At 35.8% G+C, this 26,574-nt stretch overlaps 1 protein-coding gene across 13 annotated transcripts in view; it reads left to right on the plus strand.

Annotated features, from left to right (window-relative positions):
* The first annotated feature begins 301 nt into the window (after window positions 1-301).
* LOC149412399 (coiled-coil domain-containing protein AGAP005037) overlaps window positions 302-26,574 on the plus strand; it is a 408,813-nt gene continuing 382,540 nt past the window's right edge. For 12 of the 13 annotated variants that reach the window (XM_089645768.1, XM_089645770.1, XM_089645772.1 and 9 more), the window contains exons 1-2: window positions 302-881; window positions 1,559-4,841. In XM_089645768.1, coding sequence (XP_089501894.1) covers window positions 1,871-4,841 — 2,971 coding nt within the window. In that variant the 5' untranslated portion in view covers window positions 302-881; window positions 1,559-1,870. The remainder of the gene's footprint in view (window positions 882-1,558; window positions 4,842-26,574) is intronic. The other variant, XM_089645769.1, reaches the window with a different exon arrangement.

Consider the following 26,574-nt stretch of genomic DNA (forward strand, 5'->3'; position numbering starts at 1 on the left):
TAAAGGTGGACTTGGCCTTCAAATAAGATATTATTCGCTCACAATAATCAAGAATAAAGTTCTCGCTATGAATTCATCTCGAGCTGTCGACTGTGTGGACTGTGGAATCAGTTCAGTATTCTGCAGGCAGTGGGCTGACTGGGCACCGGGAACTAGTATAAGTGCATTGGTAGGTAGTCAATACACCAATAACCAACATAATACTACACCAGGCTCAGCAGAGGTAGTAGAGGTGAGGTACCACTTACCACTAGCCCACTACCACTAGCGACGTTACTCGTTACTTCGGCGGGCACCGGAGACGGTTATGCTCGTATGGTCGCTATTCACTTTGACGTTTGGGAACTTCGCTGCCAAACAAACTACAAACTAGTTTCAAAAGTGTTCAAATTCGGTTCGGAGAGCGCAAAAACTTTGCAAATACGTAACTTCTGTTATAAACTAGTGTTAAAATATACATAATAGTTACCCAGATGATCTAATCCCGGGGTTATCGATGAAAACGCGTAATAATATTGTGTATGTAATGAGATTCGTTGTTTTTTGTTCGGTTGCCTTACTATGTTTGTGTTTTTGTTGTGAGTTTCTTTCGTTCTAACCAGTGATAATATTATAGTACTTGGTAAAAGAGTTATCAACAATGTGATAAAGTTTTGTGCAAATATGGAGGTTCTATAAAAGTTATTTTATAGTCAGCGCCGAGGCAGTGTTTGAAGTGTAGGCACTGTTTGTCATTAGTCTGTTGATAACGGAGCGCGGTGATAGGAACACGAATGCTATTCACGCTGTTATTTGTATCCAATGTTAATGGTTCTATTTGGTGGGGTGGCTTACAGTGATCGCACATCTGCCGTTCAGTGAACACTTTGACAGCCCTTCAAGTTAGTTATAACTAAACTTTTTTAAATTTGGTGTACCTAAAACCACTTTCATCATAATATCTGTAATTAACTTACTTACCTTTACTAATTATTATTGACGCACCTATCGAATACCTTCTTTATTATATTTCACTTCATTGTGCGAGTGAGTACCGCGTAGGTCTTATTTTTATTAGCCACTGAGTAGGGGGGATTATTTTATGTTAAAAGTTAATTTTCATACATACATACTCTTCTATTATTCTGACTCTTGACATGGCCCAACTCAAGTATCTGATTCACTTGATCGTGTCATGTCTTCCTCGGGCGTCCCCGACTTCTGCTACCATTCACATTTGCGTCTTATATTCTCCTTTCACTCCTTTATTCGTCTATTCGCTCTACATGCCCAAACCATCTAAGCGTCCCTTTTTTAATCTTACTCATTACGCTTACATCAGTCTTGAATTCTTTGCGGATCTCCACATACCATTCTTATATTGTTTAAGATTTTAGTTACCGAGGTATATATTTACAGGTACCCACAACTCAGTATTTACAGGCATAGTTACATATTATAAATATAGAGGAAATAGGGACATTTTATTTAAAAAAAACACACTTTGTAAATGAAAAAAAAACTTTTTAGTAACTCTGTTTCTTCCCAAATGGTTCATTTATATTTGTTTGGGTTTCAGACCTGCACAGGACAAGACAGGAGACAAGACAAGAAATCTTCCAGTACTAACAGTTTCTAGTGCTCCTTCATGCAAACCATCCGATAGAAATGTCAAGGTTTAGTGTTACCGCGCAGTGATAGTTCAATGATACCTCGGTTTTATTATTAGTGGCATGTAATGTGCGTGTTAAGTGACTTAAGTGCTATTTAATGTGAATAAGTACCCACAACTTGGTTATTCCTTCGCGTAGTGCGGAGATTTTTATGATCTCTTGCCCCAGTCGAGCTGGGATTTAATTAGGGAAACGGGTGTTCAAGATCAGAAATATTGATGAGTATTCAAGACACCGTGGAAAAATTTCTAGAGGGTGATGTTATTGTCGATCGTAAAAACCCCTTCAAGGATGGGGGCGACTCACTCGAAGGGCTAAACATCACCGCACCTGACGCCGCCGTCCACAGGAGTCCCTCTGTCGCGGATGATACTAAGGGATTTGTCCCTGTTGAAACACCTTGCATCAACCCCAAAGTTAACAGCAGACAGACGACTAACATTCACAAAACCAAACCTCGTCACGTAAATAAAATTACGAAAAATCAATACAACCGAAAGCAACATTCGCACACAAAAACTAAATCTCTAGCCAACTGTTCAAACAGTATCGATAATGAGATTCAGAAAGATAATTCAAAACAATTTAGTACAGTCAGCACACCTGAAGATGACGAGCATACTAGTTTCTTAGAAGAATACCCCTCCGTGAACCAGCTTCAGGACAGCTCCGATGCATACGCTAGTTTAATTGAAATATTAACAATGGAGCACAAAACAAAGAAACGAAGTTCTCTTAAAAAAATATTTCCTTCCATATTTTCATCCAGTTCAAAGAGTAAAAACGCTGATAAGTCTGCCTCGGCAAGCCTCGGGGTTCCAGGCGCCCCCGAGGGGGGGGCCGCCCCTCCGGGATCTCCTGACCAGCTTAAGAATGCTGCTGCCGACAATGTGGACAACGGAGAGGAGAACCGGTATTACTTCGATGAGCGGGCAAGTCCCAAACAACCAATTTTTTTCAAAAAGGATAATAACGACAACAGTCAGAGTTCTTCCACAAGTACTCTCGTGTCGGATGGAGATAATGCCAGGAATAACTTCAAGGCCAAAATCCCCGTACGGAAATCATCGCTTAAAAATGAATTGGTATTTAACCCACCAGCTGGTGGATATAGTAATCATCTTACATCAGATAAACACGATACGCTCAAGGTTCAAACATCTCAGAAAACCGATCAAATCGTGCCACCTGTAAGGACAACTTCTATACCACTCGTGAAGACAAATAATGAACTGGTGATAGTAGAGCCGAGCACTTCGATTCCCACTCAAAAATACGAAACAAAAATATTCAGACCGATAATTGTTAAGAGCTCCTATTTTCACCCCGAACGTCGAGATGGTAATTCCAAACCATCCACTTTTTATTATCATGATACAAAGAATCCGGAAAATAACAACCGAAATGAATTCAGTTCTTTGGATAGCTATGAGTACAACTCGCAGCCCGTGTCAAACGTTTTTGCAGATATAATTTCTGTCGGCGCGGAAATGAAGATCTCAACTACCAATGTCGCCGTGAGCCCCAAAAAGGAATCGGAAGTACAGCTAAGGAAGCAACTGAGAGCTCGCAGTCTCTCGCCGGCTGAATGCACGATGAAGAATTTTCTCCAAGCGAAGGACAGTAGCCGCAATCCTACCCCTGTCCACAGCCAATTGACTGTTACTCCAATAGAGAGTTGTTCAAACAATGATGATTCGGACAATGCGATCATCACTGAAGAGCAATATGCGCAAACTAAAAAGAGAAACTCAGAGTTGAGGTCCAAAAGCAATCCAATTATTCAAAAAGAAATGAAAATATACCGCCCAGTTATTTTGAATTCCGTTCCTGATAAACTCAAATATGATTCAGATTCTGGCATTAAATTGAATAACAATGTATCAAACCAACCCACAAAAAAATCCGCTGATTCTTTGGTTGATTTGGATTATCAGAAGTTCAACCATAACGAAATGGCCACTTCGTCTCCCATGAAACCAAACAATGGTAAAACATCGAGTGTTGAATATCGTCATACAAAATCGCCCGATAATGTTCCACCGGAACAGAAAATAAAAAATCTTCACAACGTCGAAGCATTTTACTGGCAGCAATTAAAGAAAATTAAACAACAACAAGAAGAGGAACTATTACGGCAAACCATGTCATCAAATGATATGATTTTAAATAGATACGCGTTGCAAAATAATGGTAGATCATCTAGTTCAGATTATAACCTGGGTCCCGTGGGCCAAGTGCCCTGGCGCTGCAGGAGTGTGAGCCCGGGCTTCGTGAGGACCTCAGAACAAAGGAGTAACAGCCTGCCCCACTTTAATGACAACCCTTTCACTAAACCTCCCACAGGTATCAAGGAGTTCACCAACAAACTTGACGTTGGGCTAGCTCCGATACCTCTTGAAAGAAAGAATATTGTCAATCCTAATTTTGTTCGTGGGTCTTCCACAAGGTATACCATCGGAACTACAAACGATATAACTATTAGGAAGAATCCAGGCCGGCAGATAGCGCAGAACTACGGAAGTTACACGACCCACCGGGGAGCGGGCGCCGGTGACAGAAACTTATTATTACCCATTTTCAAGAAAGGAAGTTTGTCGGTGGAACCGATGAAAGAGTCCACGTTGGCGAGGGAAAAGCGAGTGAGTTTTTCCAACAGCCAGGGAAACGATGCCTTGAAATTGAAGAGCGTTTACGAGAATTTAGCCAGCTCCCAAATGAGCGGGAGCTTGGACCCAAATTTACCCAGGCCTTCTAGAAGTCAATTGCAAATGTTTCGAGTTGCTCGACCGCTCGACCAAACCAGCTCGTTGCCTCGTGGCCAATATAATGTTCAGCCATCCGTGATGCACACTTATGGAAAAATAACTAAAAATAAGCAGTCTGAAGGGGTATATGCAACGATACAGAATCGAGGGTTCGATAGAAATGTGCCGCGACGGATTCAGAATGTAGCTTATCCGGGTCCTGCGTCTCCGCCCCTCGGACCTAAGGATAGCAAGACGAATTCTGCAGCGGGCGTGGCGAAGAACTTATTCTTCCGAAGAGTGAGCAGCTCCAGGGCTGGCCAACATTTGGCTTCCGTCGGCCAGTCCGAGTCGGAGAGCGGCTCGGAGGCCGGGGAGGTGCAGAGGATCATGCTGGGAGGGAAGATGTCTCCTGGAAGAACGGTGTTCCAGCCGTATCAAGGTAAACATTTACGATTTTATTATGTTTAGAGTTTACTATTCTACGGCTACTTCACCTATGTTTAAAATGGCGTTCATATTATTTATAGTAAATTGGATAAATTTTCATGTAATACCTGCATTTTGTGCCAGTGTCAAAGGAGTTTCACCGTGCGGTGGTGAGAGGAGAGAGGTATCCTTTGAAGGGACTAGAAAGCCTTCCGCAGTTTACGAATCTTTCCTATGCGAAGCGAGAGTGTGGAACTGTATGGTGCAGTATTATTGCATCCTCTATATATATATAGAGTGTTACTAGAGTATTACTTACGGCATATATAATCTACTTCCAATTTTATGTCCGGGTTAAATCTTCCCCATAGGAAAAACTAAACCCTTCCACTCACTTTTCCACAAATGATCATCTAGTCAATCAACACTATGCAAGTGCATTATATAAGCAAAATAAATACAAAACAATACAAGAACAACACGTCAACTCACCTGAGATCAAATGGGAAAATAATTCACCGACTCCAGATATTTTCATATCAGAGGGTTCGGCTCGGTAGAACTTCTAACAGGGCCTATAAATCCTACTGATCCCTCAAAATAAATATTTAAAAAAATTTCCATTATCCTACATGTATTCAAAATGACCGACTTTTGCATCTTTATATATAAATTTTTTTATACATCTATACGCCTAAATTTTTAATGAGAGAGCTAGGTATAATGCCAGTAGCCGAAATAACGAATGGTAATATTTTTATAGTCTGAGAATGCCAAATTCTTTTTATTTCATTTCCTAAATCTGTGTATTTTCTTATTTTTTCATTAGCAGATTTTTGAATATTACAGGAATTTGGAATAGCGACATCAATGAAATAAGTTATTTTTTTTAATTTTGTCATGTAAAACTATATCGGGTCTATTATGACTAATCGTTCGGTCTGTTAGTATAGTTTTATAATAATATATTTTATAAAGTTCGTTACTTTTATTTTATTATTTATTTTTTATTATTTATCTTCAAAAGTATTACCTCGTTAAACTGCAATTAAGCAGTCTATCAACCGTTAATCAGATATAGAGCAAACAAAACCCGCACTGTTTATGACAAAAAATGAGCTGGTTTCCAGCCAAAATACTATGTTGCACCCCTTTGGTTTGTCTCTCGGTTTCTCGACTGTTCACCAGTGACAAGGGAAACAATCGAGTTAGTTTTTCGGAGCACCATCCATTTTCGTACTGGTAAAACAACCACAGCATCAAACAATCCGACGATAAGACATCATTTGAATAGCGCCATTTTTGTGAAAAATCACCTCAAGGGCACTGTACAAATTTTATTTACTAGGCTATATCTTATTACGTACAAACATCTTCGGAAACATACCTAGGTCCTACACACGAAATTACTGATACTGAAATTATCAATAATATATATTTGCATGAAGATACATATTTAGTTATTTACAATTACAAATAATGTAAGTTCTCTGTATTTAATAATAAAAAAATACAAGCATGAGGGAGTGGATGAGACCTATATGATAAACTAAATAAAACGCAAGGCACATACTCGAAACTCGGAATACTCGGTGTAGGCTTTGTAATCCTAATACTTACATAGAACACGTACTGCGCGATAATGCAAACCTAAGTAAATAATCGTTTTATAGAGCGATAACACTCCAGATAAAAAAAACTGTAAGAAAATGTGTGAAGCGAAGATGCTATTAACGAAATTTTAGCTTACTACGGCATTTTTATATTTTTTTTCTTACGGCATTTTTTATGTTTAGTTTAAAATGTAATTGTGAATCACAGAATAGCTAATTCCTTGAATGTTGCGAATTTAAATACGACCTTTCGACTGCTACGCGGAGAAAACTGGCTATTTTTTATTTATTAAGAATCTTTTCGAATTATTGGTAATTTCGGGTAAAAACGGGATTGCAAACCCTACGAACGAATTAACAGGTTTCCTGATAAACTTTTAGTAATTTACGAATAACTTATCATGATGTAGAAACTTATAACTTGTCATGAAAATACGAATATTTATGCATTTGCATTAAGGCAACATGATAAAACATTCTTAAATTGATGTTTTATTAATAAGGCCATTCTATTTATTAATTAAGTCCAATCTGCGGACAGGCAATTGAAATTTTGTAACAGCACAAGCAATAATTTCGATGCTTGAACTTGTTTCATTACTTTCAGCAAAAGTAAGGCGAAATTAACATTGCTTCGGGCACACTGTCATGCCCACACCAAATTTTTATCGTTTTATCTCTTCAGTAGTGTGAATGTAAATATTGTCCATTTTTATTATAGTTCTATGATGCAAAAAATATGACTGGCAGTCTTTGTGGCAGTCATAGGCAAACAACCTAAAAAACCCTTTCTCGTATCGATCAGTTGACAGTTACGCATTTCATAAATAATCTATTGGCATACAACAAACATGAACAAATAAATAATCTATTGGCAATACAATATAACAATACAAGCCAGCATTTGGACAGTTGAACGCCCACCAAAAGTACATATTTATTCATGAAATGTTTTGCAAATTCGAACATTGTTCACGAAAAGCCAGATTCTCTCTAAGTTTTCTCCATCCTTTGGCGTTCTTTTCCCCTTACAACATTATTATTTATCCTTTAACTCTCCAATATGCATTTAATTTTATTGTTAGATATCGGATTATATGCACTGAAATGCCGATATAAGCGTACAAATATTCACTAACAATGCCAAAACATATAACGAAAATGCTAAAATGTGGGAATAATCATACAAATTTCTTTTCGAACTGGTTAAGAATGGCGGGGTTCAAATTTTACAGATTACAAATTTTATAAATTTGTGGAAATTATTAATGTCATGTGAGGGAGTTTCTAAAAATTGCGCATCTCACATAGGTTGGGTTGTTTCCAATTCTGAAATGATCATAAAACCAGCGACACGTTTTTAAGAATTGCAATACTTCATCAAATCCATATTAAATTGTTTCTGTGAACTATCTTGTTTTATAGCGATTATAAATTTAATTTATTAATATCTTAGGTTTTATATTTATTATTAGTTTCTGTTCACATCTTTACTAATTTATTTTATTTTTTATGTTTATGTTGTCTACTTATTCCATTTATGTTTATATTTTCATTATAATTTTAAGTTGTATTGCAATAGTTCAGTGATACAAAGAACTTGTAAAATATAATGTAAAAGCCTACTAGGGCGTGTAATGAATAAATAAATATCTATTACAATTCAATCTATTGTTTTTTTGTCGATTATGTCTATTGCAATTCATTCGAATCTCGTGTATCGATTCTCAAGCATTGAACTATTTTTTATCGATTATTTCCATTTTAATTTATTCTAATGTTTTTTTGTACATTATTATTTGTGTTTTTACTAATGGATATTATTTAAAAATGGATATCTGAAATAACAATATTCGGGTTGTTATTTGTTAGAAGCGGGCTGCGCGGGTGATATCTGATAAAACCAAGTGCCGATTGTGCGCTGTTTGCTGTTGCATGGATGTAGCCTGCTGGAAGGTAAATAAAGGCGCGGGCCCCGGCCCTTTGGCCATTAGCGATAGGGTTGCCAGTAAAGTTGCCGGTATAGTTCCCAGGTATCAAGTATTTCATATATTGTATCCCGAATTGATTTGCATCTCGTATTTGCGGATATTTTTGCCTTGTCTTTGTCTTGCTGATGTCCGAAATAATATTTTTTTATTATTAGATACATGTTTACATTGGTACTGTGGTGTATTTTTACCCGCCACGCCAAAGTGCAGTGTGCATGTTTGTCTTGTTTATTAATTGATCATATTATTTATTGTAATTGGTTTTAGTTCACTTAACTTTCATTAACTCATTTTTATTTTATAAAATTATATAAATAATTTATTAAATTTTGCAAATATTTTAGAGTTTAATATTGTGGCAGCTATTTTGGCGTTGAAAGCCAAAACATAAAAAAATAACACATAAATTTTACTCTACTACATCTCTACAATATTTCTTGTATTTTGTGCATGAATTTTTCATTTAATTATGGTTATAAAGTTACATAACCTTCACATTGTGCGTAAGTGATTTTTGCTATTTTTCTTTGTGTGTAATCAATTAGATGTTTACGTCCCTTTACATTGGGGTTTTCTTCGCTTTGTAGTTAGTACGTACAGTTCAACATGTGTTGGTCCTTCGTCGAAGAACTTTTAATTACGTTACCTTTTCTGTCCAGGGTATCATGAGGTTTTCTTTGACACATATATTTATTTATCAACATTTCAATGAAGAATAACCAGAGAGTCAGATTCGTGATAATTGCAAGGATTACGCATGTTGAATATGTATTTACATATCCTATGTTTTTCTATTCTATTCCTATATTTTCTGTCCACCTCTGCTGTCTCAACTCCGTCCCCGATTCATCGATCCGTGTTCTTGCTCGATACGGGACATGTTTTGCAACAGCGGCAACCCTAGCGATATCCGATATTACGCTATTGATTACGATAACCTTTTGTTTACTAAACGTGTGGGTGTGAGCGAAGTGTGATTACAATATTTATTGTTTTCTTTCAATTAAATGATAACAGTTTATTTTGGGGCGATTGATTTACAAAAGGTATTCGTTTTCTATTTATTTTTTCTCAAGATGCAACGCAGAGCAGTTCATCCAAGTATTACAGTGCCTCTGGCTAGGATGATGGGTACAATCGAATAAACACGAAGTCCGTATTCAAAACAAAATATTAAAAAAGACAAGAAATATTTTTTCCAATTTGAACATCCAAGAATAAACATGTTTTCTTAATAAATGACAGCACAAAAATGATAGCCACGATGTTCGAAAAACACCAATGTAGGTAATTAACGATTACCGACATAGAATAAAGAATAACAAGAGAACTGCCTCGTGGTGTGTTTCGTGATGCAAGTATTTCCCAAATAGATTATAAATTTCAAAATTTCCAATACAAAACTGTGTTTTCGAAATTAAAACGGCATGTAGACCTACGACGTCAGGCGAGTGTGAGTCGGAGCGCGTCTACTGGGCTAAATGGGACATTCGTTTCCATTCAAATTTGTAAGGAAGATACTTCTAGGGTTATCCTTGGTTCTAAAGTTTCCGACAATAATATCGATTTAAATATGTTCATATTATTATATATTCTTTCCACGTAATTGCTATATTGTACTTGATCATTGGATTGATTTTTGAACTTATGTTTCGAGAAGTAATTCATTTCAATACATTTTAAATATTATTTTCTTCTATATCTTCCACGGAGATCGACCTGTCCGCTGGCCTCACCGGCTTCTGAGGTGACCTCACAGTTCACTGTTCCTCGCTCATAAGCTACCAGCTATCATCCTCCGAGAGGACAGAGAGCAGAGAGCCCGAGCCCAGCCATGGCGCTGAGAGGAACTGTGCACCGCGTGGTGACTCGCGGAGGATGAATGGAACTGGTTTTAACGGAAATGCGTCCATTATACCGGTTACGGCGAATAACATGTTTAGAAGTCTAGACTGCATAATATTTATGTTCAACACGTTTTTGCCATTCATTATTTTAAAATGAGTAGTAATATTATTTGACTTTTAGCGAATTAGAACAGGATCTTTTATTTTTTTGTTCAACACTGAAATAATTAATAGACTAACTGCTTAGCGTATTGCTCTGTGCGTTTAACATTGAGTACCGTGGTAATATTATGTATTACGCAGTGAATGAGACCAGAGTTTTGTGTAAAAGACAACATAAGAAAAATGAAGGTCACTTTCCAAGTGCCAAGACTTGACTGCGAGAATTTCGACAATGAGCATTTAAAAAAAATCGTATAGCTTTTGTTTAGTCGTTTAGTCTTTCGATAAATCTTTACATCTTCTTAACTGAGCGTTGCTTAGTTTTTTTGGTGAACACGACCTTCCTATAGACACACATAACCAATAATAAATATAATATAATTAAACATATTATATTTATGTAGGTGAGTTGACATAATCAATAAATCACGGAGATGTGTGGCAAAGTGACAATGAGTACTGAACGGCGATGTAGAATGGATTCGTGACAATGTATGACATAGATCGAACACGATAAGCCATCCGACGCCGTTCAAATTGTGGCGTGTTGTTTCCAGATTCTTTTACAACAATGCAAAACAAATATGCACCCATTACCTATCATTAGATTCTATTTTTCAATTTGTTCAATGACAAAAAAAATGGTTCGTTTGGCTACCAATATAACATTACAACTACATTATATCATCAAAAATAATGTGAATAATAATTATAATTAATCACCAAACATACTAATTACGGTTGCCGTTGCATCCGTGCATGCTTGAAGTGGTAAATTATTCACGTTCAACGAACTTTTAATTTAAGAAAATCGGAACTGATAAATGTAAAACATATCAGAGAAGCGGTAAATTTGTTACCAAAATTTTTTTATTTCAATTATAGTTCTTTGTTTGTTTTTTAAATGTGTTTATTTTGTTTATATTTATGACAGTACCGTTTTTTCACAAGTTTGCTAGCAGGTTTCATTCGAAAGGTAGATTTCTGATTTGTCAACAAAAATATATTTATTTTTCGGAATAACTTTATTGAGTAAAACCTCAAATTGTAATATTTAAATATTGAAGACAATATTAGTGATTTCTAAACGAAAATCTGAAACACAAAAAATCAGAAAAGGAAACGGTCACATCTGGGACTCTAACCCAGGACCCTTGTCTTTCCGGGACAGTGCTCTACCAACTGAGCTAATGGGACCCTATTCCCCTCGGTCACTTTTAACTGTATATTACTTCGAATAAGAACTACTAACATTGTCTTCATTTTTTCACCGCACATTTTTATTGGCAACTATCTTTATGTATGATCGCAAGATTCAACCCGAACTAAATGCAATCCAGACAGCGTCTTTTTAGATAAACCTATCTTATTTTTTTATTTTTAATGTGCGTCATCTGTTGACTTTTCTGCAAGTCTAGAATGAATATTTATTTTTAGGAATTAATTATTTGTTAGTGTTTTCCTGTTGTTGGGGGTCTAAAATACATAACTAATACCCAACTACAAGACAGAGACTAGAAAGTCATATTTGTACAGCGCCCCTGAGGTGATTTTTGACAAAAACGATGCTGTACAAATTATCAAATTATTATAATATTATTAGAAGTGAGAATGGAACATTTACCCTCTGTTCCATTTTCAGGTTTTAAGAGGAAGCTATAAGCCAAAAATGTGTATATTCTTGGTATACCTCGAAGATGATTCCATACTCTCGAAGGTATTAGAAAGGGTGGTTAACAACAAATTGCTCACATATCTCGAGAATAACAATATCCTAAGCGATCGGCAATATGGATTTCGTCGAAACCGATCGTGTGGCGATCTACTCGGATATGTAACGCATATTTGGGGGCGGTACATGGAACGTTTTGGTGAAACCCAAACCGTTGGGTTGGATATCTCCAAAGCCTTTGACACAGTCTGGCACCGGGCGCTTATCGGGAAATTACCATCGTATGGGATCCACCCAACCCTGCATAGTTGGATTGCGGACTTTCTGAGGGGAAGAACAATTCAAACCGTGGTTGACGGCTCTTCTTCCTCACCGCACCAAATCAATGCGGGGGTGCCACAAGGATCTGTGCTGTCTCCGACGCTGTTTTTATTGCACATCAACGATCTCGTTGAATGTGCACCAATTCACTGCTACGCTAATGACAGCACCGTTCACGAGGGTTATCTTTTTGACAAGACCCCTTCCACCTATGATGTCCGAACAGCTCGGGAAGTTTTGAAGCGAAAAATTGACCACCACCTAGAGATGGTGCGTGCCTGGGGTAAGGCCAACTTGGTCAGTTTCAACGTCTCAAAAACCCAAGCGTGTCTAATTTCGGCAAAGAGGGAGATCAATGACTGTCTGGTGCAATTTGATGGGAGCACTCTCCCCAATAAAGACTCCATTGAAATGCTTGGAGTTACTATATCAGACCAGCTCAAGTATCGGGGATCCATAGAAGCCCGAGTAAATCAGGCCTCCAAAAAGGTGGGCGTCTTGTACAGGGCTAGGAGATTCTTCAACAGTGACCAACTGCTGACCCTATACAAGTCTCAAGTCCGCCCAACTATTGAATTTGGGAGCCACCTTTGGGCTGGTGCCCCAAAATACTTGATAAACCTGCTTGTATCTGTGCAAAGGAGAGCGATCCGTCTGATTGACAATCCGTTGTTAACAGACCGATTGCCTTCTCTAATGCATAGACGCAATGTAGGCATGCTGTGTCTGTTCTACAGGTATTTCAATGGAGCCTGCTCCAAGGAGCTAGCAGCATTGATTCCTGATGCACCGGTGCACGTGCGCGAAACTCGACGGACACGAACTGAACACCCGTTCACGGTTGACGTTGGCTTCATGAGAACGGGCCGTTTTTACGACTCGTTTTTGTGTAAGTCGGCTCGTATGTGGAACGAGCTACCGGCATCTGTTTTTCCTCCCTCCTATAATCCGAGCTTCTTCAAGGCCCGCATTAACAAATCCCTTCCTACAGCCCCTACCTTACTCCGCCTCACAACGCCGCCCAACCGGGTGGTGACATAGTTCCCCTGTCTGTGCACTGCACAGGCAGGGACACTCTTGTGAGGTGTCACATAAAAAAAAAAAAACCTTATATCGTAGGTAATAGGCATTAAAATCGCTTGGCAAACGGAGTCTAGAACGTTCGATTTAAGAAAACTGGTTTTTATTTATTTTGTAAAAAATATATAAGAAAGCAAAAAAGTTAATCAAGTGAAACTGTCACAGATAATCTTAGCTATAATACCTACTGTATTTTTTTAAGTTGTTTCCTTTATGCGTTCATACATTTCTATTGAAAAAAAAATTTAGTTTACATCACAGACATAGGAATTAATAGACGAGAAGATAAAGGCGAGGGGTAAAATCAACTGTTGAAGAACGAAGGGAGTGAAGATGACTGTGATTCGTCAATAAATCAATCTGACAGTAAATAGGCATCTCGCATTATAATATCACCATTTACTTCTTAAAAGTAAAATCTGCTTTGAATGAATAGACATTTTTACATGGGAGCGCAAATTACTCGCCACGTTATGAACAAATTTGCGAAGTCCAAATTCGGCAAAGTAAGGCAGCTTCTATATTCAGAGTCGTAGTTAGTTTCAGAGTATTTAGTTAAGACACTTTTATAAATGTTCATAATTTACTTCCCAGCAACCAACCAGCTTTGTGTTTCGCGTCCAGACGTTTCTCGATGTGATAGTAACAACTGATTCATATTATACGATGTGAATATGCTTAAAATAAAATAAAATAATGCTTATATATGGAATGTAATACGACAATTGGGTTTATTCTCTTTTTTCGCATCTATTTTTACCAGTTTTCATAGTACAAGTAAACATTTTGCCGTGTTATTTCGTAAAATGAACCGATGATGCCTCGACCATAGTTCGCACAAGAATGATGACGTCACGTTTTCAAATATCACTTGAGGCCGTACGCGAGCCCAGCCGGCTCAATGGAACCGGTATGGGGAGTGGGGATAATACGCTTTTAATCACTTAGGGCAGGTCTACTAATATTCATATGTCTATGGTTTACATATATTTTTGATTGAGTGATTTATTTTTTTATTTGTATTTTACTCAAGCGAAACGATAGGAAAAACTTCAATTTATCTAAGCAAATTTTTTGGTATTCATAATGTACACCAATTAATTATGAAGATTAATCAAAATAGTGATTTGGCTTTAAGCTTCGCCCTAATTCAAATACAAAAACATATCTTTCAGAAAATTACCAACGGTACTTGCCCATAATATATCCATAGCCAACGGTAGTTGCTTGGTAATGCGCTAGTAATAAAAAACATCACAAAAAGTCGTAAAAGGCCCCTGACGGAATTTTATTCTTTCATAAATATAATTACTTCTGACTTCAATAATATAATAACCTTAAAAACTCTTTACTGTGCGCTGGTTCGCCTTAATCTAGAATACGTCTACGTTATTTGGTCTCCATTCTATGATGTTCACATTAATCATGTCGAATCCTTACAGCATCGCTTCTAAAGGGAAATTACTTTTAGGTTAGGGCTAGAAAGAGACGATTACTTACATATACGATGAACTCGAAGTAAAATTAAAATCTTTCTTTTTTAGAAAAAACGTATGAAGGACTTTGATCTTATCTCCATCATCAAAATTATTAACAGTATGATTGACTCACCTACTTTGTTGCTACTAATGATATTCAGAAACAATGATTTGTTTTTCCTCACTCGACACTCCACAAATTATGGATACCATTCATCAATGTCCAGAATAGCAAGACTTGTCAACTCAAGTCAGGACCTTCTATTTTTGGGGTAACATTTTGTCATATTTTGTAGTGATGTGGCAGAAGTCGCGAACTCCATAAAAACCTGGTTTCTGTCTTGACTTAACACTATCTTTATTGTTTTTTAGCCCTATTTTTGTCATAGCTGTATTTTTATCCTGTATTCTAACATTTATCCTTGCATTAACTTCGTGTAACATGTAATGTTTTGTAATTGGACATGGTTCGTAAATAAATAAATAAAAGTCCAAATTAATACTTACCTATATTCTTCAATCCGCTATCGAAAAATCGATTCGTGTTCACTTAAAGATGTCCTGCGAAATGCCGACCAATCTATCCCGGTAAACTCTACATTAATAATAGTCCTCCCACTTCCACTCAGTGAAATCTGTAAATTGGATCCAATTTCGGTGACATTTACATTAACAACAAAATAAATTAAAACAAATCTAGTGATGACGGCGTTAACAACAAAATAAATCATTGAATACAATAGTCCTGGGGCCTGAATTAAATTCCCAGTTGGGACCGAATCTTATTCTGTGTCACACTTTTCGTTTGAGAGTGGTATTGTCTTTAATATTAAATATTACAATTCGAGGTTTTCCCAATAAGTTAATTTACTAAATAAAGACAATACCACTCTGAAACGAAAAGTGTGACACAGAATAAGATTCGGTTAACATGAGTGTTATAGTAGATTTAGTTATATCAGCATCATCATAACAGAACTGTCTGATGATAAATAACCGTATTTTAAATTTTAGACCTCTTCTCGTTTATTTATAACATCTCATATCTACAATCGCTTTTTATTATGTCAATATCGTTTATAAGTATAAATCATGTTTATAAATCAATTGATAAAAATACTCTCGCGTGGTTGAGAAACTTAAACTGATAACCTGGCCTAAATATGACATAAAACGTATAAATGTAATCTTATAATATGTGATATTTACATATTACACGTGAAAATAGACAATCGGCATATAACACAACCTTAGTCAAAGTACATGCGTAATAAAATATTTCTATACATGCATGATATTTTTTTATCGTATTCGCTCAATAAAAAAATTGTCATCTATGCATACAAAATAAATAAACCTTTTTCGAAGTTACTTTTACGTTTTCTCCAATATCGGATTATTAAAGGTCGGGATTTTTTCGGTGCACAAATTTTGCGACTAACTACCATAATATATACTTCTTATTGCCCAGAACTACTATTACTGGTTCTTCAAATTTTCACTTAAACAATGCAAAATATTGTTTGCTGGGGTAGTTTATTTATTTACCAAAAGGAAAACTGTGTGCACGTAATATAATTATTTTAGTAATTTTGTAAACTATTTTATTTACTTTTATTTTCTTTATTTTTATTTATTTTATTTTATATTTTTTTCCTATTACTAAATTTCTATTACTATTACTATTCCTACTAAAAACGACTTTAAAAAATATTTACTTGGTCACGGAATGGAATCAACAGATTCCATACCCGAAAACTTAAACTTGATTTTTTTCTAAAGTTAGTCTAAATTTACGTTATTAATTTTCAAATCACACTTTGTTTCATGGAATGTAGAAATGGGGTTTTATAAATTCACACTACACTTTAATCCAAATAATAAATTAAGAAATGTATACAACTTCAACAGTAATTATGTAGGTTAAGAATATATGCTTTCAAATAATCTATAATACATAAAAATGAGAAATCAGAAACAAAATCGTGGGACTTGTCAAAAACGCAATGTACAAACTTTGGCGAAAATCCCCTTCAACATTCTGAGACAGGTAAGGTAGGAGAGGTACGCACTAGGTGTAGCAATTTCGCACTGTGTGCTTAAATCTCATATATTAAATATTGGTTTTGCTAAGATGAAGCGGCTCTGAAAATTTTCATCTTTCAATTTAAAATTTAATGGAAACTGAGTGATAACAAACCCACCGCCAATCCGTGGCCCGCAAACATTATCAACCAGCTGTTTGCGGAATGCTATCATTACTGTTTGTATATCTCACTTAAATCATGCGAATAGCGAACTCTGGCCATATGAAATTTTTAGAAGTTTTTCTGTCTGAATTTTCCAGTTTGATTGCTAACCCGGCTGTGTAAGAAAGACATATTTTTGGAAGACATTATTATTTTTTTATTTTTTTTATCAGGCAAAGTCACAAATTAATATTTTACGTAACATTCTTAAGAACTAATTTTACGCAGTTAGTAGAGGAATATTCTCGGTTCTAACGGAGGAGCTGGTCTATTTAATATTACTTAAAAATAATAAGGGTAAAATTTGCTCAAAAATCGTTGCTACAGTTACAAAAATTGTTCAGTCAAAAATTATCTAAAATATTGGACAGTAAGTGAATAAGTGACAATACAAAGAAAATATCTGAAAATCATCGGTAAAATATCAATCAGCCCGTTGGTTTTGGATAAAAACTGTGGTAGTAGGTACTAACTGAGAGCTGTTTTCACTTTTTATTATATAAGGTAAATCAATATTATATATTATATTTAATAAATGGTAAATATATAATAATGTGTATTTTTGTTTTATATTAATATATCCTGTAATTATTTTTTTTTGCTATAAATGCATAACAATGGAGGCATTGGTTTAAGCAAAATCTCATATATTCGCTAAATCCTGCTAAATTTCGCTAATAAACAATTAGTTAATGTTAATTAAGTGTTAATCTCAAGTGACCTACCAGGTAAGTATTGTACAGTATATTATCTCTATATATAGTTAGTAGATCATCGTAAAAGTGTATTATATATTTGAAAAATCATCCAAATATTATTATTATTATTATACAACTAACTCTTCATCCTTTCAATTCGCAATAGTATTTTGTAGATGAATAATTTAAATACCCTACCTACGGCAGTTCACCTTGACCCGTAATGTCCACATAAGGAACATAATAGCATACTGACGTTTTGTACTAATACTCAGTTACATTTTGACATTGCAAGTATTTATTTAAAAATACCAGACATCAATCGCTAAATTCGATGAGAGCATTGGTTCCGAAAGGTTAACCATCGGAATAATGCAACGTTTTAAGTTGTTCCCCGAATTCAGTGAACATTTGGGAATGGCCTCAGCCACAATTCCCGCTGCGGCAACGAGGAAAAAAGAGACGGAAAGATTCCTCGTCTGGATCCCGCCCAGATGCCGATTCATTTCAGTGACCCGTGCAGAACTAAGAGTCAGGAGAGTTAGTGAGAAAATTTGTAATGATATCCCAAAATCTTTTAATAGTTTATTCGTTGTGTAGGCTAACAACTCCTAGCGTTATCCATATTCATAGATAATCTTTCCTGTTACCTGATCTAGGATATGGTCAAAGTTTGCGTTTCTCCCGCTAGCGCCATTATTAGGTATCTTTTTTGTATGAACTATTTCTTACGACAAAAGTCCACAGGTGCTTAATCCATATAGTAGAGAGGTACCTATAGGATTGATTTAGGACTCGCTCTTGAGCAATATTATTTGGACAGGTGGATTATTTAGCACAGAATTTGAATGGGGCACGGCCCAGGGGTGGGGAATCATCGGCCCGTTGACTACAAAAAATAGTATGAAAAAAAATACTTTCAGAATGAGTGATCGGATTTCTTTCACGGTGTTTTACATACATTGTAAGCCCCCGTATTCCGAATTTCTGCAGATTTATAACATATTTATCTTTAATACTTTTCTGAAAGGTTTTGAGTTCCTAAGAAAATATATGTTATTTCTTAAGATAATATCTATACATTTGTAAAGCCGAAACGTCTTTACAAATGAAAGTCCCTCGATAGGAAAAAATCACAAAAAGCTCCGAAATTATTAAAAACAATTATTGTTCCGTTATTTAATATGTTATAGGTATGAAAAAAATCACAGCGTATCTTTAAACGCAACTTATGCATTTGTCGAGAGATTTTTGCTCTAATTCAAAATCTAATTTATTACATATTTTCGTTTAATTATTATCTTTTTTTAATATTAGCGCGCTCCTTCTAACATTCGTATTTACATATCTCAATTTTAAATCATCTTTACACGCTTACTACGGAGCCTTAACGAAATTAGTACACAGACCACATAAAGGTATAATACAGCTGACAGGTTTCTAATAACGTAGGTGCGTACTTGTATTCGCGATCCGATATCCCTATTTAATTTAATTTAAATTTCTTAATTTTTCCTGAAAAGATTTAAAAAGTGTTATAAAAATTTGAGTGTATTGCAAATTGAATTGGGGACTTGCTAAAATACAACATTTACGTTTGTTGCATTTAAGAATGAAACCATTTAACATGTTTTAGGTACAGTTTTAAAATCCTAGTTGCAGACTATGTGCTGCATAAACAGGAGGAAACGATTCTCGTGTTCTGGGTGTACTTTTAATTAATGTTGGAGACTTGCACAAGGATTCACTCTTAAATTAAACCAGTTTTTTGTTCAGAATGTAAAGATAAAATTACAGTTGTGGATTAATTGTCGGCCATTTTCGAAGTAAAACATTATCGTGTGTGAAGTGCAGTTATAAAATTCAAGACGCAGACCACGTGCTGCAAAAATTGTAGATAACCATTTTTATGTGCTGAGTGTAGTTTTAACCAAAGCTAGGCGACTCGCACGAATATTCAACCTTAAGTAAAAAGCAGGTTTGTCTTCCGAATGATGTGGTAAAATTCCAGTTGCAGATTCATCTGCTGAAGTATTTCTAAGGAAACCATTCGCATATTATAAGTGGAGTTATTCTGGTTTCACTCCATATGCTGCAAAATTACAAGGAACACAATTTGTTTGTTCCACGTGTAACGATTATTTAAGCTCGTGGACTCTTATGCAGAATTACTCTTAAGTTAAACCAGTCTTGTGTTTCGAAAGCAACTTAAACATTGATTTGCAGACTCATCTGTAGACTCAATTCAAGGGAAACTATTCTCGCGTTCCGAGTGCAGTTATAAATTTCTAGTAGTAGACTCATATGTGAACGTATTTTACATTTTTTATGGGAAAAATTCTTGTCACGTGTGATCTAAAAATAAAATAAACTCGATGCAAAGAGGTTATGAAAACATATCGAGGATTCTGACACCCCTCCCCAATCTAAGTGCAGCCCGCGGGTGATTTATTTATTTATTTATTATTGGATAATTTGTATAGCGCCGCTTTTGTGAGATATCACCTCAGGGGCGCTTTACAGTTGATGCAGGTATTACAGAAAATATAAATATTACAAAAATAGAGTGAAGTTAAGTTAAGTAAAATGAAGTAAAGGAACAGGTGACACGAAGATAGAAGATGGAGACTCTGCAGCAAGAATCCCAGGTGGTGAAGAAACTGGTCCAGCTGCTGCAGCGAAAGAGTCCACCGCGTCCACCAACAGTGCCAGCACGAGGTTCGTCATCCGTCCAGGTATGTGTCTGCTGCTAATAAAGCGCTGACACACTATCCTTTCACAGATACCAGACCTTGGCAGCACCGCTGTGACGTTCTACGAAGATAGAAGATGGAGACTCTGCAGCAAGAATCCTAAGTGGTGAAGGAACTGGACCAGCTGCTGCAGTAAGAGAGTCCACCGCGTCCAACAACAGCGTCCAGGTATGTATCTGCTGCTAATAAAGCGCTGACACTTCACATAGATAAGAGACCCTGGTAGCACCGCTGTGACGTTTGGCAAGTCCATCATTTATCTCCATGTAATCCTGTTCCTGGTAATTGTTGAAGTGGTGCATTCTGTCCGCAATAAAAAGCGACGGTTGGGTAATAACTTACCCTGGGCTTAGTAAAAAACTTGCCAGTGTCCAAACTTGCCCAGTTTCCGAGAATTTTGTTGAAAACATCTGGAGTGCATTTACCGGTCGCCGTTCGTTTCGAAAGTCCAATATTTTTGAGCAAATTTCAGAATATTCACTTTAAAACACTGCACTCAAATCACATATTACAAAGTTCTAATAATTATTAAGTTTATTTTTATTTAAGTTCAAATGTTGATGGATTGATTTTAAAAATAATTTCAAAGGGATGTTGCCTCATTTCCCTTGAAAATACTAAAAAACACAAAGCGGTTGGAGGAAGCGTTAGGACGCGTCCTGCTGCCACGAAGGGCGCTACACGTTATACTACATACTTCCAGATGGACCCCGACGGAGAAAAGGTTCCCCACCCCTGGCTCAGAGTGTCGTAAAATTATAATTTCACTTTTCGTTTCCGGCAACCCGAGCGTTTTTAAATATATCTGTTTGATTTTCGATTTTGTTTTCTCGATTGAATGAATAATCGGGTAAATGGATGAAGTGGAATCTTGAAAGTGGAAATTAACTCACTTCGACTAGTGGATAGAATCGATGACGATGCAATCTATCAACTTTTGATGGTACTCACGCGCGCACACTGGCAGTTTTCTGAAATTGATGAGGTGATCTAATATAAAAAGTTGATTGTCTGTTTGTGACGTGAAGCATGGATTCGATGTATGCAAATCTACAGTTTTATTCCGAGGTTAATGAAAATTTGCACACCGGACCTTTAAAACAAGAGGAAGGTCACCATTTATATGAAATTTCGAAAGACCACCCCCATCCCCTTTTCCTATCTTCTAAAGCAATGTTTTGATACTCTTTGGTAAAATTGTGAAAAAATTAGTCCACATCTGATTTCGAAAAAACTTAGAAAAAAGCCCGGGCAAAACCTGGACATCAGCGTACGTTATCTACTAATATCTATGTATTTCTAAATAAGTTTCCCGACTTGGCATTGTTTTTTATTCAAATCTAAAGTTCGATTCCAAGAAACTCCTGTCAAGCACGAGTAACTCCGGGTGGAAATTTGACTCAGTTGTTAGCGCGGCCAACTCCAGTACACGGGGAGGAAGGTCCATGCCTTCGATCGAGGTCGTATAAAAAAAAATACAAAAATTTCATATTTTTGAATATGTCTACTTAAAAATTGATAAAAAATCTGTATTTTTTTTTTTTATTTGTGAATATGGTAATTTTTTTTATTGAAAATGAGTTCAATGCTAATTACAAAGAGTCTTACCATTTGCATTGAAGTTCACGTACACACGCTCTTTAGAGAAAACCGCCACCGCACACAGCATTACCAAATATCATTGTTACGTTAGTTAAAAAAAATAAGATTTGGTTTCGGCTTCTCTCTAAAACCGGTTTGAGATCTATACACTTACGAAAGGTCACCGTCGTTTTAGTGCATTATGAATCGGCCCTTGCGATCGGTCTGAGTTCTTGGTTCTGCAGTTGAAGTATGGTTGGTTGTCCGGCTGCCACCCCTCCCCCCCCCGCTTCCCACTACCAGTAATAACCGGCTTGGGCTTGGTTTTGGCACAGTTCCACTGTGGCGCGGGTCAACTTTTTAACGTTTCGATTATAATTATAAATGCCAATTATTGAAGAGGGTGTTACACAAATAATATGCTGTGGGTGTGCCCGTCAGCTCATTTTTTTCCCTACTTCTAGTGAAATTATTCCTATATTTTTATCAACATTCTTAGCCCATCATCCCATTGGCTCGGTATCGGTACCGAATTCACAAAAAGGAGACCCTACGCAGAAAAATCCCTATGTGGCTGCGCGGCAAACTGAGGTGAACTTTCCGGTCTCCGGTTTTTTCCGATTCAGCGTATGACGGGCTTACTTGAACAGATGATCAATTTCATTGAGCCACTCAAGGATACTCTCAGTATCGTCCTGGTGAAGTACTACCACTCAGAAGCGTTACTTAAAATGGTTTTAGCCATTATACTTTAAATTGGTTGTTATATAAGCTATTGTACAACCCGGAAGCGTAGGGATTGTGAAAATGAACCATCAATTTCAGCAGCATTACGTAATCAGACGAAATCTCCAACAATCTTAACGTCATTTCAATCAAACTAAATACTCCTTTATATTCATATGAAACACAACTAATATGTACATCAGAAACACTATATCTCAGAGTCAAAAACAAATCCAACAAGCAACCATAAAAACAACATTTGGGCTAAATAGTACTATGTACAAAATTCTACAAACAAAATTCCATTTTCATTCAAAACTCATAACAATACTTACTTACATGAAATCCTCAGCCTAATAAGAGATCTTAATAATTATATCAACATATCTATTTCTTTCAAATCATTTATTATTATAATAATTATCGTGCTACTAGGGACTAATAATAATAGGAACTTGGTTCCTGCCATGTCTAGATATTGGTTACTCACTACAATAAGAAGATTGTTTATGATGATTGTGAGTTAGTACGTACGAGTATAATGTAACAATTACGATAAACTGAAACACTACTTAGGACGGGATGTTTCACTGAATTTGATCAATTCATCAAATTTCAAAATTAATATTCAATTTCTGTTACTACTTACTGTGAAACAACCGGCCCTTGGTATCATAACAGAACTTGAAAAGAAATTTCACATAACTTAAATTTTATCTTTGGTGAATTTTACAATTTTTTTCAAACATCGTTCCTTGGGTAGAAGGAGTAGGTAATTATGCATTGCGCATAACCTGAGTTTTGCATGATGTTTCGAATCGTGTTTTTTTAAACTGATACATGTTTCATGATAAATACGAGTAGGTCAAGCTATCGCCATACTGAACATAAGGCTTAAATAATTTAAAATATGTACTTCACATTATTTGATGATCAGCGCCATTTTGGTTATTTGACGAACCATGACCTAAAAGACTCTGTCCGGAACTATTGGAAAACAATTTGAAGCCGCGGGGTGAGGGGGATTAATGAAATTTGCCAAAACCTACTTAAATTTTTGATGACATATCTCAACAATACAAAAAACATCAATTTAAACAGTTCATTGCATACTAATATGCTTACAAATCATTTCAAAAGTGTGTTATACAAGATGGCTAAAAGGGAATTTCCCCTCGCCCTAGATATGGATTCAATGCCGTCTATACAAAGTCCAAGGCTTTTTCTGTTCTTGATTGGAACGGACCCAGTTAAAGTTTCAGCCCTTGTAATCAAACTGTAATTGGCAGCCAAGCAAAATAGTATTACCGTTATGCTTGTCGTTGATCACAATTTGTTCTAAAGCCGAAAAGGGTCGAGAATAGGCGTTTAACGTGGATCGGATGTTGAACATTCGAAATGGTGCTGATTTTGAAACACTCTTATTATGGATTGGATTCGAATGAAGTTTCTGACCGCAGCCTCCATCCCTGCATCGCACCACCCACACAACGCTGTCGGCTTACATCGGTCTTGCCTGGAAAGAATCGGGCAAAGAACGATGATGGGGCACTTTAACATTTTTTAGAACATGACCGTTTTATAATAAAAAAAGTCAATTATAATAAGGTGTTAGAGGTAGAGCACTAACGAACTATCGTCCAATTACATTACTAAATTCACTATCTAAAGTCTTTGAAAAAACTATTAATAATCAACTAATTGAATACCTTGAACAAAATAACATACTATCACTCAACCAGTTTGGATTCAGGAAAAATAAAGGCACCTCCGAAGCCCTGGCAACAGTTACCGATTTTCTAAATGAAAACTTAGACAAGGGATCAAAATGCATATCAATATTCTTAGACCTGTGCAAAGCATTCGATACTATCTCTCACTCTAAACTTTTACAAAAACTATCTAATATTGGTATAAATGGTGATGAACTTACTATTATTAGCGATTACCTGTCAAACCGAAAGCAAAGTGTGAAAATCAACAACTGCAATAGCAATCAATTACCAATTAGCTACGGCGTGCCTCAAGGAAGTGTTTTAGGTCCTACCCTGTTCTTAATATACATAAATGAATTATGTAATCTTCAAATAGATGCCAAAATTGTAAGTTTCGCTGATGATACGATTCTCCTCTTCAAATCAAGCAATTGGAATGATGTATACATAAAAGCTAACAGGGGCATAACTGTGGTTAAAAGATGGTTAAACAATAATACACTAACAATGAATGTGACCAAAACTAAATACATTGAATTTAGTATTAATCCTTCCTTAAGAAACCCAGAAAATCAAATTAAAATTTGTGCTTGCAACCTGACAAATCCGATAATATGTGATTGTCCTTATTTAGAACAGGTAACTAAAATTAAATACTTAGGTATTATTTTTGATAGCAATTTAAAGTGGAAAGAACATATAACCTCTACAGCAAACAAACTTAGAAAATTCATTTATTTTTTTAGACAAACTCGCAACTTTCTCAACCTAAGCCAGCTCAAAACAATCTACTATGCACTTTGTCAATCTTTAATAGAGTATGGTATCATAGCATGGGGAGGAGCAAACGCTGTCGCCATTGATCCAATATCTAAAGCTCAGAAACTTATAATAAAGATTATCCTCAAACTACCAATCACAAGCAGTTCGGATGAAATCTTTAGGAAAATCTGTGTTATGGACATTAGGCAACTTTATGCCAAAAACATACTAACATACCTCTTCAAACACAAAACTACTTTTGACAATATCCAAACTGCTCGTGATACTAGAACAAAAGGACATAATTTCTTACAAATCCCTTTCGCTAAAACAACTTTTGGCCAGAGAAATTTTAGATATTTTGCAACAAGGCTATATAATGCTCTCCCACTAGCCATTAGACTGAACGAATTTTTTCTGAAATATAAAACAGACATCAAATCTTGGATCATCAGCCAAGACAGATCCATGATAAATTTTTTTATAAAAATCCCTACATAAGTATGTACTCCAACTAGATGCTGATTAACAAATGTATCATTTATTATTATTATTTATTATTTTCTATCTTTTTCACAATGTCATTTAATGTGGTGAAATATTTAATGTATCAAAAAATATGTAAACATTTTTAATGTATCAAATACGTCTGTCTCGACACAGGTTTATCCTAGTGAGACAGACATCGGAAAAAAAAACCTGTAAAAGAAACTTTATATTGATAATAAAAAAAAAAAAAAAAAAAAAAAAAAGAGCGATAATACTCCTAGATACTAGATACCTGCCTACTACTACTAATAACGTACTTAAATGTGTGTTTATTCATGTAATATTATGTTATACGAACTTCAGATGAAATTACAACGCAACAGGTGATATTTATGTAAATCTCTCGTTTTCAACGTATTGGTTTTATATACGGTTTTTTTTGGATTGATTTGTGTGAAAAGTTCTTCAAAAAAAAGAATTTTATTGTATTGTTTCAAAAGTTTTCCTTTTTCCAACTTCAAGAATATAGTACATTTAAAACTCATTTAGTGGTAGAGCATTCATTATACCGCCCCGAAGAAGCTACGGTAGTAGCAAAACTTAGTCGTT

The sequence above is a fragment of the Hesperophylax consimilis genome, chromosome 23, assembly GCF_061612785.1.
Source record: "Hesperophylax consimilis isolate HC1 chromosome 23, BYU_Hcon_1.0, whole genome shotgun sequence".
NCBI classification, from domain to species: domain Eukaryota; kingdom Metazoa; phylum Arthropoda; class Insecta; order Trichoptera; family Limnephilidae; genus Hesperophylax; species Hesperophylax consimilis.